The following is a 13,568-nucleotide window of genomic DNA, read 5'->3' on the forward strand; positions in this document are numbered from 1 at the left end:
AATCAGCCACTGTCACATTTTGCTCTGAGGGCTGACTGACAGGAAAAAAAAGTATTGGCCAAAATCAGACTGAGCAGGTCAGGCTTTTTAAGGATCAGTGATCAGTCAGAAAACTGCAATTGATGCGCCGTCACAGAACAACATCATCAACAACATACCAATCGATTATTTGGAAATCATACCAGAAAAAAAGCCTTTTATCCTATTATAACAAACAAAAACTTGGAGTAAGCAAAACACTGATGGGACTTTAGCTTAATCTGTGCTTTCTTGGCAGTATAACAATTAAAAATGTGTTCTAATGAACACAGCGATGGTTCACCACAAATAAAAAATTTCATAAAATTAAAAAAAAAAGAAAATGGACCTTCCCAAATCTCCAGACCTAAAACTTTTAGGAAGCCTCCTCAATGAACTCAAGAGAACATAAGACCCAAACTTGTAACACAAAAGAGGAAACCAAAGTATAAACAGCAGGAGTACCAATTATTTCCTTTTCCCCTGATAACATTTTCAGTTTAGGGTCATGCTCCTCCTGTTAAAAGATACTTTACATTTGAAAGTATATGTGTTTAATTGGTCACATGCCTGTTTTAGTTTCTTCACATGACAATAAAATAAACAAGACTATTTTATAATTGTGGGTACGTATTTCTTTGGATTACAGGCATTCACACTCGATAGTATGAAGGAAATCCTCTAAGAACTGTGAAAGAAGAGCTGAAAGAGGAGATAAAAACTTTCAACACGTGAGGACAGACACACGTTGACGTTTTTCCCTCCAACTATGTGTATGTGGGAGAGCAGATCATGGAAAAGGAAAGAAGGAACTAAACTCGATATAACCTCAGTCATTAAATTGAGGAATAACTGCAGCTCTTCTTACAGTCACCATGCTTACACACTGAAATTAAGAATATAACAACAATGACCCTCTGCAGCTTTGGCTTCCTGATTATTCTCCATCAGTTTCAGCTTCCAGTAAATAAAGTATAAATTTTAATCACCTCACAGGTGCGCCGCCGTCAGACAACGGTGGGCAGATTGCTCCCCTGAGTGAGGCGGTAAACAGTCGGATGCAGACGTCTCCTTTTCTGCACCACAGGAAAAAACTAATTGCTCACATTTACTTATTAAGCAATAACTTAGCCCAGAGGTTTAAATATAGTTTGATTTTACTTTCTCTTTTAATAGTCCAATGTTCTTTTTCATTAGTGGAATTAACAATTGAAGAAAGTGTTTAATCGTGAATATTACAGCTTTCATTTTATTTCCTCAGTTGGAATGTTTCACCCAAAGTGTGACTGAGCATGTTATAAGTTGAGAATAATCAAACTTCTGGGTAGAAGTTACAGCAACAACTGAACCTCGTTAAATTAGGTAATGACCAAGACATGAATTTATTCAAGCAATTTGATTCAAAAGGTGAAACCGCTATGAATTCATTACACAAATAAACTCATTACTGCACGTGGTGATAAGAATTTGCAGCTAATGGAGCCTCAACATTCAGTTACTCAGAAAATATAATAAAAAATAAATTTTGATCAGAGAAATGTTGTGGTCTAAACCAGTAGTCCCCAACCACCCGGCCGCGTTTTATGCATTAGAGTCTGGAGGATCTTTTATTTTGAAAATCCTTTAACCGGATTCTCTCGGTTACGTCTTGCGCGCCAACATTGAGCCCACAAGCAGCAAAATGAGTAAGAAACAGATCAGATGTCTTTGGAAAGTTTCTTTGCGAAGGGAAAAGGCCCAGAGAAGAGACAGGAGGATGGATTTATCCCGGTAGATGATTCCCACATTCCAAGCTCTGCACGATATGGTGACCGGATGTTAATGAGGCAATGACGCTTCAAACTGCTTGCAGAGACCAAACACCCTGAGCATAAGCAACACTTCTGGTGTCATTGTCTCTCTTCACTCCCAGATGGGACCGTGTGGTTGCAGAGAAACAAGCTCAGGGCTCCCATTAGTCGTTAGTTAAAATTTTCGCGAAAGTAAAATGTTCGTTTTTGTGGCGCATCTGTATCTTACTTTGAAGGGATATGTAAACGTTACCATAGCGACCAGCGTCAGAGAGCGTTAGGGCAGCGGTGGAGACGAGATGAGAGGAGTGGAGCTTGTGAGTCTTAGGTCTGGTTCACACGGCACGATTTAAGGATTGTCGGCCGATTTTCCAAGCCTCTGTGACCACAGAGCTGATAAAAGTCCAACAGGTTCGGTCGGTTCGTGAGTCCAGCCACACGGCAGGAGCAACACGCCACAGAACCGATTCCACTCACGAACATCCCGATTCCAGAAGAAAATCCAGTAAAACCTCCCAACATACCAAACGTGAATTTATAATAATCAAACCCGGATGACAATGTAGAAGCAGCAGTGATAGTTTGTGGACTAAAGAAAAGGCGTTTGATTAAAGATGGCGGGAGCAGCCGCTCTATGATCTGGAGGCGAGTTATGTTTGTTCGTAGTTAACATTTTTAACTGACTAAACATAACCACATATAATAAACATATATAAAAATGACCTTTACATATAGTAATAAACATTTCCACGTCACCTCCGATGCCCACCGGACTCTCAGTTGCGCCATGTCAACTGTTTGGGATTCACCTCGGTTCTTACGTCACCGCGTTTTCTGATTGGCTACGTGTCACATTCTACAGGCCGCGTTCCCAGTCGCTCCCAGTCAGGGGAAAACCCTCGAGGCTGCGTTCCCAGTCGCTCCCAGTCAGGGAAAACCCCACAGGCCGCGATAATTTGAATGATTTATCATGTGAACAAACTTATTCACATGTGATTTTCACTGCACTTCTTATGTAATGGAAACATTGTAATTGTGGAATTGTTGGGGTTTTTACATTATAGTGCAATAACAAAGTTTTGCACACATTTGTAATATCAACACTGCTGCTGTGTCACAGAGGTCATCTTAATCAAAGACTGTAAAACTATTTATCCCGGGGTTGGCTGCCTTAACGATCCCCTCGGTTACAAAACACATTTTAGTTTATATTTTTTGGTTGAGTAAAACAAGCTTCTTTTTATTTTGCGTAAGTGCAATTAAATCACTTTCTTTTCCAGACATCAAGTAACAGAAATTTGTGAACAATTCTTCATGGAGGAGAAGTCTTTAGTTTCATTTAAAGTTATTTTATACCAACCTATTTTATTTTACAATATTAAGCCACAATTTTGTACAAGCATCAAAAAATAAGGATGATGATTAATCCCTCAATTATTTTGCTCAGAAAAGCTTGAATGATAGTCCACCTTCATTATTGCAAAAAAGAAGAAATCTTAATATTTTAAACTGCAACATTACAACCATGCAAACAAAGTAAATTATTGACTCAAGGGGGCTAAATAAAACTGCACACCACACATATCAGATTTTAATTAGAGGATAATTTTGTTTATTTTTTTTCCTCTACTTCCCAATTATCCACTAGTTGAACTAATAGTCAAACATCTGATAGCTTTTCTTTTTTTTTTACATGAAATGCCTTGCTGCTGAAAATGTGCTAAACAAATAAAATTTGATTTGATTTGACTGATGAACACTCAGAAAGAGGAAAAAACGATTCCCTTTTCCTTGCAGTAAATAAATCCTGCCTCAGATTCTCTGCCAAACAGGTCTGTTATCAGAGAGTCAGCCGAGCCTCCGCTGACGGCTGCCTCATCAGCAGAGTAGATGTGATAACGATCTTAGTGGCACTGCAGCTCTGGGAAGGATTAGCCCACGGCGGCAGGTACCGTTGTGGCAGCTGCAGCCGTGGAAATGTCCCACAGTCACCTAACAGGAGGAAAACAGAAACCTTTCTCTGCCGGGGGGGAAAAAAACTGGCTCTCAACTCCATCCATTTTTCCTCGCTTATCTAATTTTCTTTCTTCTTTTGATTACTTTTCTCAGCACTGCTGCACAGAGTAATTTTACTTGTTCCCTCCTCCAGCTGTGGTGCAGTTTGGTGCGCTGAAGAGGAACAATGGAGCCGCCAATGAGGCAGCATGGCGGGTCTGGAGTGTTAATCGCTTAATTGGCAGGTGATGAAAAAGAAAGCTTGAGTATGAAACTCACATCTTGTGCCCCTCCTGCTCGGTCAACACTCAGGTGTTCATCTGAGCTCTTCAGCTTCCTCACCTGACAGGAAATAAGAGAAAATGAAGGATTAACAGTTTTTACAAATGAAAGCTTTTCCACGTAATTCCTGAAAAAGTAACGACAATGAAATGATACAATACATTACCCTGCAGCAATATTTCTAACCAATTATCTTGAGAACATTTTATTATAATTTTTATGTGAACACAATATCGTGCATTCTCGAGAAGTGGATGGAAAATGATACATTGTTTTAAACATTTTTCAAAAATACAAATCTGACAGTATTTTAGGGCCATTGAAGATAGAAAAAAGTGGAGTAAATTTCTGCCAAATAAAAATGAAAATGTTTTTTACTCAAGTGTTTTTCTTTAAAATTTCTCAGATTATTCTCAAAATTTCTGAGTTTTTCTTGCAAATCTTTTGACTTTTCAAACTCATAAATTTCCTTGTTTTCTTTGTTTCTGGTTTACAAATTATTATTTTTTGCTTTCTTCCATTGCTCTAATATGCAGTCATAGAAAAGTGTGGCGTTCATTTGTATTATTCAACTCAATTTGTTTATAAATTACTAATTGTACAAAGCTTTGCTAAGAAAAAGACAGGATTTCCCAAAATACCAGGTTCATCATACAAGAAGAAATAATTTATTCTATTTTATTTTATTTGAAAAGCCATGTGCCTCATATGTTAAAATTTAAAAAAATAATTTAGCAGATTACATTTTTCCCAATCTCAGTTACAGAGGTGACTCTGGTCTTCTCAGCATTTTGTTCCAGCTGCAGTTTTCATACAAATACACAAATAATTTCAAATCTCCAACCCAATAATGTCATCAAGTTACACTTAAATGTAAGTGAACAACATCAGTGGAGTTAATAAACTAAGAAATATGCATTTCTGTTTTCTTGTGAAGAACTTTTAAAAGGTGTCTATAAAAATAATTTGTTTTGAGAAAGAAATCTCTGCAGCAATACTAGTAGAATTAAATATAACATTTTTAAAACTCTGGGTTTTGTAAATTTTGCATTTTAAAAAAACATGTTTTAGTTTTTCTCTGAAATTTACTTCTGCTTCTAAAAGCCGAACTCAGCAGTCCATGGTGTCAGGGATGAGTCATGCTTTTTCATATGAGGAAAGTCAAACTTTAATACCAAAAGTTCAAAAAATAAAGAATAAACTTCAGGATATTTCTCACTTCCATGCACTGCTGATTTCCACACAGTCACCACCGGCAGTGGAGCTCCAGCAGGAGCTCAATAACAAAGTTTCAGTCTCCATGGATCAGTCGAATGAGGAAACAGCCGACAGAGAGACTGTTAGCACACAAATATCTGAGGAACATCATGCACCATATTAAAGATGTTCATGCTGATTTATTAACCCATGACGCCTTATATTTTTTTTAAAAACTGTAATTTCCCAACCAGTGAAGCCTCATTTACCCACAAAGCAATGAAAAAAGTTAATCAGCTATGAAATAAATAATAGCGTATTTTATTTTAAGTAATCAAACTCTCTATATAAACTTTTAAAATATCTCCACTAGTATTTTCGACCATCTTTTTTTCTTGAGCTTTAAGTCTTTGAGGTTGGAAAGCCTCCATGCAATCACCCTAATCTTTAGCTCCCTCCCTGGATTCTCTGTCAACTTTGAACCAAGATCTGCCAGGCGTACGAATAATTTAGGGTTTAAATGAGCAACCAAATATCAAATATGTTCTTTTTTTAATCAATATATTAAAATAAAAACACTTATTTAAAAAAAAATAACTGCGATATACTCTGAAGAGGTGCAGTTAGATCATGTTGTCCATTTTTAAATATTTGTGTAAATGTTTTTAAATATTTTCACAAATATTTAAATATTTACTTGTGCAAATATTTTTATTTACACAAATAAAAATATTTTACACAGATATTTTTGTGGTAATATTTTTGTGAATCTATTCTATGATAGAATATCATATGTTGGTAATCTCTCTTATCAGAAATATTAGATTATTTTATATAAGAGGAAGTACTTTTTTTTAATATAATTTTCCTGCCATAATTCATTTCATTTTTTTAAAATCTAATCATGTTTCTCATTTGCTTATGGTGAGAAAGTCAGCAGCACATAATAAATTTGGAAGCATTATTGCGCTTGCTGTCTGTCTTGGCATTTCTCTGGATAACTTTCATCGTTGTCTGCAGCTGCACATTAGCTTGCTCTGATTAGCAGAAACACTGAAAGGAGCAAAGAGAGAAGCTGTGGTGGAGCTTTGCTTTTACTACTTAAACATATTTCAACATTGTGAAAGGTAGTTGATTTATTCTAGGATACAAAAACATTTGCTGCCCATCAGAAAAACAGATGGCAAATTCTATCTAAAAATAATAGAATTTGATATTTAAAATCTTGAGGGTTGTGTGTTTAAGCTTTTGATCTATGTTTATAAAAACTAAAAGAGTAAAACTAGAAACCAGAGTAAAACCAAATCCAGAGTTATCAGAGTGTTTCCAAGCTTTTTGGACATAATGAGGACAGCAGTTTGTGTTTGTAGCTTTATGGTAGGAAAACAGTGATATTAAAAAAAAATGAGAAAAAAGAATCGCCCAGATAAATGTCAAGACTCTCCGCCTTTTCTCTTCCCGATGAACAGAAGCTCAGAATTTGAACCAACCAGCATCTAGTAAATAACTCTGTGATGTACTGTGAGGAGTGTAGAATGTGGTTTCTACCTTGGCGCTGCTGTCAGAGTGGCGTCTGGCACAAGCTTGGAGCTGATTGATCCAAAACTGCTGCTCCTTAGTGTCAGAAGCTGCAAAATGCACAGAGAGACAACATTACTGCAACTCATCCTGAACACTCAGGGCATTAGGAATCCTTTATTAACCCTTATGCGAGTTCACATGGAGGTCGGCGTGTAGCAGTAAGGAAGTCATCTTCCTTAAGATGGGCGCCACTGGCTTTTTATTGCCGTTCCAGTTGCAACAGTTTAACTTTTAAATTGAATAGAGTCTTAAACAGCAGCAAAAGCAGCAACATTCTTCCACTGACATGGTTGTTATTTTAAAGTAGAGACCTGGAACAACTTATACATGAAGGAGACCAAACTATATTCAGATTCACTACATCAAGGCAACCTTAGTTTCGTCGCTAACTTATCTATCAAGATATCGTATATCCCTTCAAACAATCAAAATTGTTTCAATAATATGGCATGTACAAAAAATGTTTTCTCATGGCGCAATGTGCTATAAATTGAGCCACTGGCTGCCATTTTGACTGTATTTGTGCACACACCTAAAATGCTAACTTTCACCTTCAGTTTATGACCTCACGTTGTAGCTCATAAATTGCAATACTGATATATAGGACAAATGTAAAAATATCTGTTATGGTCTAAACACAATTCTTCTGAAACTTATGATACACTAAATTCGCTGTCAACCCTCAGTACCCATGAGGTTCTTATTGAAGGTAAATATTTTAAAATAGTTGTTAGAAAATTCTGTCATTTTCCTTACATTTCAGAAATAAGTTATACTTTCTTTGGGTTTGCTGCAAAGAAACGTCCTGACAGGTGATCCTGATGAAGAGCTGTTCCTCTTTAGGGCAAAATGTGGCACAAAACCTTCCTGTTCTCATTTTACTCACTAATTATTGGAGAGAAATGTCTTTGATAAGTGAAGTTCAAGCAGCAGGTTTGAAACCATAATAAATAACTGTTAATTAAAATCATATACAGCACAAACATTTTTATTTATGCCTCTCTTCCATGCAGAGTTCCCTGGAGTACGTCTTAATTTCAGACTTTCATGAAGGTCTTTCCAGGGTTTTCTCTGGTCTTCGGCAGCAGCCAAATCCAGTTTATTTTTAATCAGTTTAAATGTTTTAGCTTTTGAGCTTAAATCAAATGTGCTGAATTGGGGCTTAGTCAGAAACAGACATGAAAGCAAGCAATGCAAAAGTCCTTCGGGGAGTTTATGACAGATTTTCAGATGACGTGTGCAGCTGTGAGCCACATTAAAAACCATCTACATGCACTGACTTCATAGATGATGTCAAAATTATGCTAAATTACTAGATTGTCTACCCACCCATCTCTCAGTCTATTCATCCATTTGTCCATCATCCATCCATCAGTGTGTGCATCCATCCTTCAATCTAACCTTTGATCCATTCATAGTCCTATCAGTCTGTTCACCATCCAAGTATCTATCAACGCCTTCGTCTACTTAGTACAAATTACCTGTCAGACAGCAATAAGTATCGTTAAGAACAAACACTACACTTGATCTCTCATCCCTGTAAAACTCATAAACAGAGGTTTAAACAGAAACCTGTTTGATCAGTTCAATACTTCTCCAACCTGGAGTCAATAATGACTCTTCAGGTCTAACAGGAAAAACTGAACACAAAGAGTTACAGAAAGTCGGATGCATCTTCAGTATTTATGACCTAACCCAAGAATTTAGACACATTGGCGGAGGATGCTTCGCTGCAAAGAGAAGTAATTTTGTAGCCGTCAGTCACTTTCAGTGCCGACTTTAAAATATCAACAAAGAGCCTCTGAGTGAAGAGGCATCTCTGCAAAAGAAAAGAAAAATGAGACAAGTGCACCAGGAAAGATGTTTTTCTCCCACTGAGAGTGGCTGCTCGGCTCTGCAGGAGAGCAGCTTTCGTACAGAAACACCTGCTCCGAGCCATCTTTCTGCAATAATATCCAGTAACAAGCTTCTGACTTTTTGTCTTGTTGTCATCATCCACAGGCGTCTCTCACTCTGAAGGCAACGCCTACCCTCTGAATCTCATCCAGGAAAACTTCTGCCTGTGATGTGCACAAGCTCTGCTGTAATTAGAAATAATTAGTCAGCTATAGAGAGGAGAGCAGCCTCCGGGTGCGTCTATGCTAATGTGCACCTGTTCATAAGGTGGCATCCAGTACAGTGCAGAAATCATCCTCATTTCATTACATTATGCTCAGCCTCACTTCCACCTTTCCTGCTCTGCAATATCACCAAATGCAATTTGGCTAAAAACAATGAAGCACCTCAGTTCTTCAGTCATAATATAAAAAGAAAACATTCCCTCCATCAAAGGTTCAATGGAGTATTAGGACCAGAAAATACTAAAATGAAAGTATTAGAATAAAGTTATATGAGAACATAGTTGTAACAATGTCTGAATAATGTCGTAAAATTTCAAGATTAAAGATATAGTAATACAAAGTTGTAACACTAAGAGAATAAAGTTTAAACAGTACGAGAATAACGTTAAAAAATCATGAGAAAAAAGTTTTAATATTTCAAGAATAAAGTCATAATATTATAATTTTATTCAAGAATAAAGATAATATAACTAATATTATAAAGCCATATTTATGACTTTATGTATAAAGTCAAAAATATGATATAGTCATACTTATACAAGACTTTATATAAACATATCATAAAGTTTATAATATATACATATATTTTATACTTATAAATATATTACAGGTCATATATATATAAGGCTATATATATGACTTTATTTATAAGTTATATTTATGTCATAATATTATGACTTTATTCTCGTAATTTTATAACTTCATTCTTGTATTTTTTTTTCATGAAAAAAAAAATATTTTATTTAATTTATTTTCTTATTGTGGTTGTAATGCTTCACTGTACAAGGGATTTAATGTCTTAGGAATTTTAAAAAAAATTTGTTCTTTACTTTGCTCTGTAATAATTAATATACAGGCTCAAGTGCCCAAAAACACACAATATATTTCACATCGCTATTCATCTAAGTTTCTACGCTCTGCATGCAGTAAATTACATCCTTCCAGATCAAATCCAATGGGTTTTATTTGGCACCTTTTCTATGTACATATTCATAATATACATATTATACATCATCCACAAAGAAGTAAAGTCAGTATTGAGGAAGAACTATAGAACTGCTACCTGAGACCACTTTAAAAGATAACTGAGATGGTTTAAAACTTTTGCACACCAGACTCTCTACACCAGAAACATTGACCAGTCATGCTGTCGCTAAGGGCAACTGAACAAAAAAAGATGTGAAACCACTTTTTGGTAAGAAGGGGTGAAGAGTAGAAACACTGAAAGCTCAATTTATTTACCAAGCAGAAGTTCGAACTGGAAGCTGATGCCAAAATCAGCAGCGATGACAGATGCTTGTCCTGATATTTAAATTCCAGCATCCATTTCGACAGCAAGGCAAACGATACGCAAAAGCTGCAGGATGACAGACAGCGAAACCTGGATCCTCCTCGGTCAATTAAAACCACCTAATTACAGCCACTTTAATCACAGCCCTGTGAAAGATGTTATTGGTTATGATAATGTCAAGTGTGAAGATTAATGCTGATGAAAGCAAATGCAGATTTTAAAAAGCGCCACACTAAACATATTTTAAACTAAGTGGACAAACTGACAAGAGGTATAATGGCTACCTGCAATTACGGAAAGCAGCCCATAAAAGCATCACAGTGATGCTTCACATAAACGCCATGCATACTGTTACTTAAAGCTCTGACACTATATCATACACTGAAAGTTAACTTGTTGTAATTACAGGTTTAACTGCTTTTCTAATTGGCATTTATGACCTTGATCTAATTTGTGCAGCAAACTCCTTTATGGTACGAGTTAGTGTGGAGCGGTGAATTTCAAACTTACATGCACGACAACGTGGATGTCAGATTTAAGCAGAATAATTGGGCTTTATTTAAGCAAACGCCACATTGATGAAGTCGGAGACTGAATCCTCCGTGTGTGGCTCCTAACTAAAGCTATTAGTGAAGGCAGTGTGAAAGAATGAAAACGTCTAATAATGAGAATATGAAGTGTTTTAGATCTAATGATGGCGTCCTGAAGAATAGAGAATACTTATGACTCAAAGTCAGACCTTCCTTTAGATAATGACTTTGATACTAAAGAGAGACAAGCCTTATTCTTTCAAAGTAGTAATGTGAATCATTTGTTACTTTTCCAAAAAATATCAGAACTGGACATGAAAGCCTTTAATTGGTATACTTTGTCTTACAATAGATGCGACTAACAATTTATGTGACTTACATGGGTTTTATAAGTAATTTTGCTCATTTTCATGTACATCTTCCACTTGGAGGCATAAATACTTAGGCTGTGTTCACACTGCAGAACGAACTGACCCAATTCCAATTTGTTCACCTTAATGTGACCCGTATCTGATCTTTTCATGACAGTCTGAACAACACAGGTTGAATTTTTTTGTGTGTGACTCAGGCCACTTGGACATCCAATACATATCCGATCTTAAAGTGACCTGAATCTGAACGTCCAGGTCGCGTCCGTCCGACCTGAACATCATTAATATTAGACAAATGTCACTATTCAGCGTCCTGATAAGCAGGAAGAAAAACAACAATCATGCCGGACGATCATGAGGATTAATTTGTTAAAATGCTGTCTCCGGTCGGACAACAACTTTAAAATCATAAGCTATGCTCCATCGTTAGCATCCATGTTTACTTCCGCAAACACCGAGATCTTCTTCTTCTTCTTCTTCTTTTTTATGTCGGATGGCAAAACACTGAGCACGCTCTCTACGTGTGACGTTATTGCGCCCTCTACTGCGCAATGTGGGACATTTCCAGGTCTAAAAGTGTCCCGCACTTTTAAACCTTATTTTATTATTATCTTCTTGTTGTTTTTAACTTTTTTGTACAAGCACTTTGAATTGTCTCTGGCTGAAATGTGCCAATATAAATAAAGCTGCCTTGCCTTGCCTAATTGGAGATCACATACAAGTCGCATATATTTGGGACAATATCAGAATTGGATCACTGCTGCAGTGTGAACAAAGCCTTAATTTCACATTTCAGATGTTAGTAAATCTATGTTTAAGGTGACAGATCCAGTAATACGCCAAATCACTTCATTCTGGAGATGCTAGTAAAATGCAGAACATTAAAGAAGCATCCTCTTCATGAGACTGTCACACAAAGTAGCATCTTCCTCAGTATCTGAATCAGAGGCTTCCTCACATCTGCTGCAACACTGACTTCTACAGGAGATTCTTCCAGCCCACAGCCATCACCATCCACAACTTGGATAATATGAGTTACAGCTTTCCAATTACTTTTGTGGTTAAAAAAAGTACTTCAGAACTTAATTGGACTGAACTGAAACTAACTGAAGTTCGAATCCTACAAACAAGAGGCAAGAATTATTTGTCACTTATAGGGAACTTCTGCTTAACATTTCATTTAAGGAATTATTTCTACAAAAACACCTACAGACACAGTATGCTGGAGCAGAGCATCTTTAATGAGCACAGGATAAAAATGTCAGCTTTTTTTTTTAAAAAGTAAGTTGTCCTGTTTATAGAAATGAAGTCAATTTAATCAGAAGTGTTACAAATAAAAAATAAACAGTTATAAATTCGGTTTTTAAATAGTTTTCTAATAATTGGTTCCATTACGTACAAGATAAAGAAAATTAATTGTGTAAACAACGTTTTTTTTATGGACAGAATCCATGAATAAGTGTGTTGTTCCCTCACTTTTATTTTTTTTTAAAAATCACATTGAAAAATTTTTAAATAGGGGATTCCTGCAGAACCGCCTGCTGACCGTTAAATGTTGTAACAGGAAATGAAGTGAAGTGTATCTGTCCATACTAAAAGGAAGTCAATAAAACCTCAAATTAAAAGTTGATAACACCCCAGTCCACATAACTCACTGGATGCTGAGCTGGGAATCCAACTTAATGACTCCTCGCACTTAAATTACTGCATTTTAATTATTTGGACCCATACTGAAGGCTTCCTGATGAGCCGGTTTGCATCCTGCTGAACAGAATCTCGCTGCCTCAGTGTCAGGCAGAAGCTTCATTTGATTTATAGCTTCGTTTTCCATCACAGAACTCAGCCGTACAAAGACTCTAAGTACTATTCATCTTTATTCTGCAACAAAAACAAAAAGCCCCACAGATTCACATATTAGGTTCGACAATAAAAGCACTGTGCTCGACTGATTCAGAGCTTAAAAGCATCATGTTTCATTCCTGCAGGCTCTGGTGCCTTGCACGGATTAGCAGAACTTGATCAAATCACTTTTTTAAAAAACATTTGACAACAAAGATGCCTTTTAAAGGTTCGTTACTTGATAAGATTTTAACCCTTTCATGCATGAATCCTATATGTTAGGATTTTTTCCAAGCTGTTTTTGATTTTCTTAACGCATAAAAACGGTGGGAAAAAATGTTTTGTAAAACAACATTTTGCTTACAAATTTTTTCTAGGATTTTTTTTCTGGGTGATCAGTTGTAATTTTCTCCAAATACAAAGTTGTTATTTGGAAAGTATTGGTGTTTAGGAGTTACTTGATGTCATAACATTTTTTTTACCTGCACAGTAGAAGGAGGGACTGGATATTCCTCATTTACTTGCACTTGCAGTGGATGGCCAATAGTTGGCAG

General features: G+C 36.3%; 1 protein-coding gene across 1 annotated transcript in view; it reads right to left on the reverse strand.

Moving 5' to 3' along the window:
* osbpl10 (oxysterol binding protein like 10) overlaps positions 1 to 13,568 on the reverse strand; it is an 85,229-nt gene that overhangs the window by 51,802 nt on the left and 19,859 nt on the right. Inside the window, exons 3-4 of the mRNA XM_014474545.2 lie at positions 6,831 to 6,910; positions 4,083 to 4,145 (exon numbers count right to left, since the gene is read on the reverse strand). Coding sequence (XP_014330031.1) covers positions 4,083 to 4,145; positions 6,831 to 6,910 — 143 coding nt within the window. The remainder of the gene's footprint in view (positions 1 to 4,082; positions 4,146 to 6,830; positions 6,911 to 13,568) is intronic.

Source organism: Xiphophorus maculatus, chromosome 13, assembly GCF_002775205.1.
Source record: "Xiphophorus maculatus strain JP 163 A chromosome 13, X_maculatus-5.0-male, whole genome shotgun sequence".
NCBI lineage: Eukaryota > Metazoa > Chordata > Actinopteri > Cyprinodontiformes > Poeciliidae > Xiphophorus > Xiphophorus maculatus.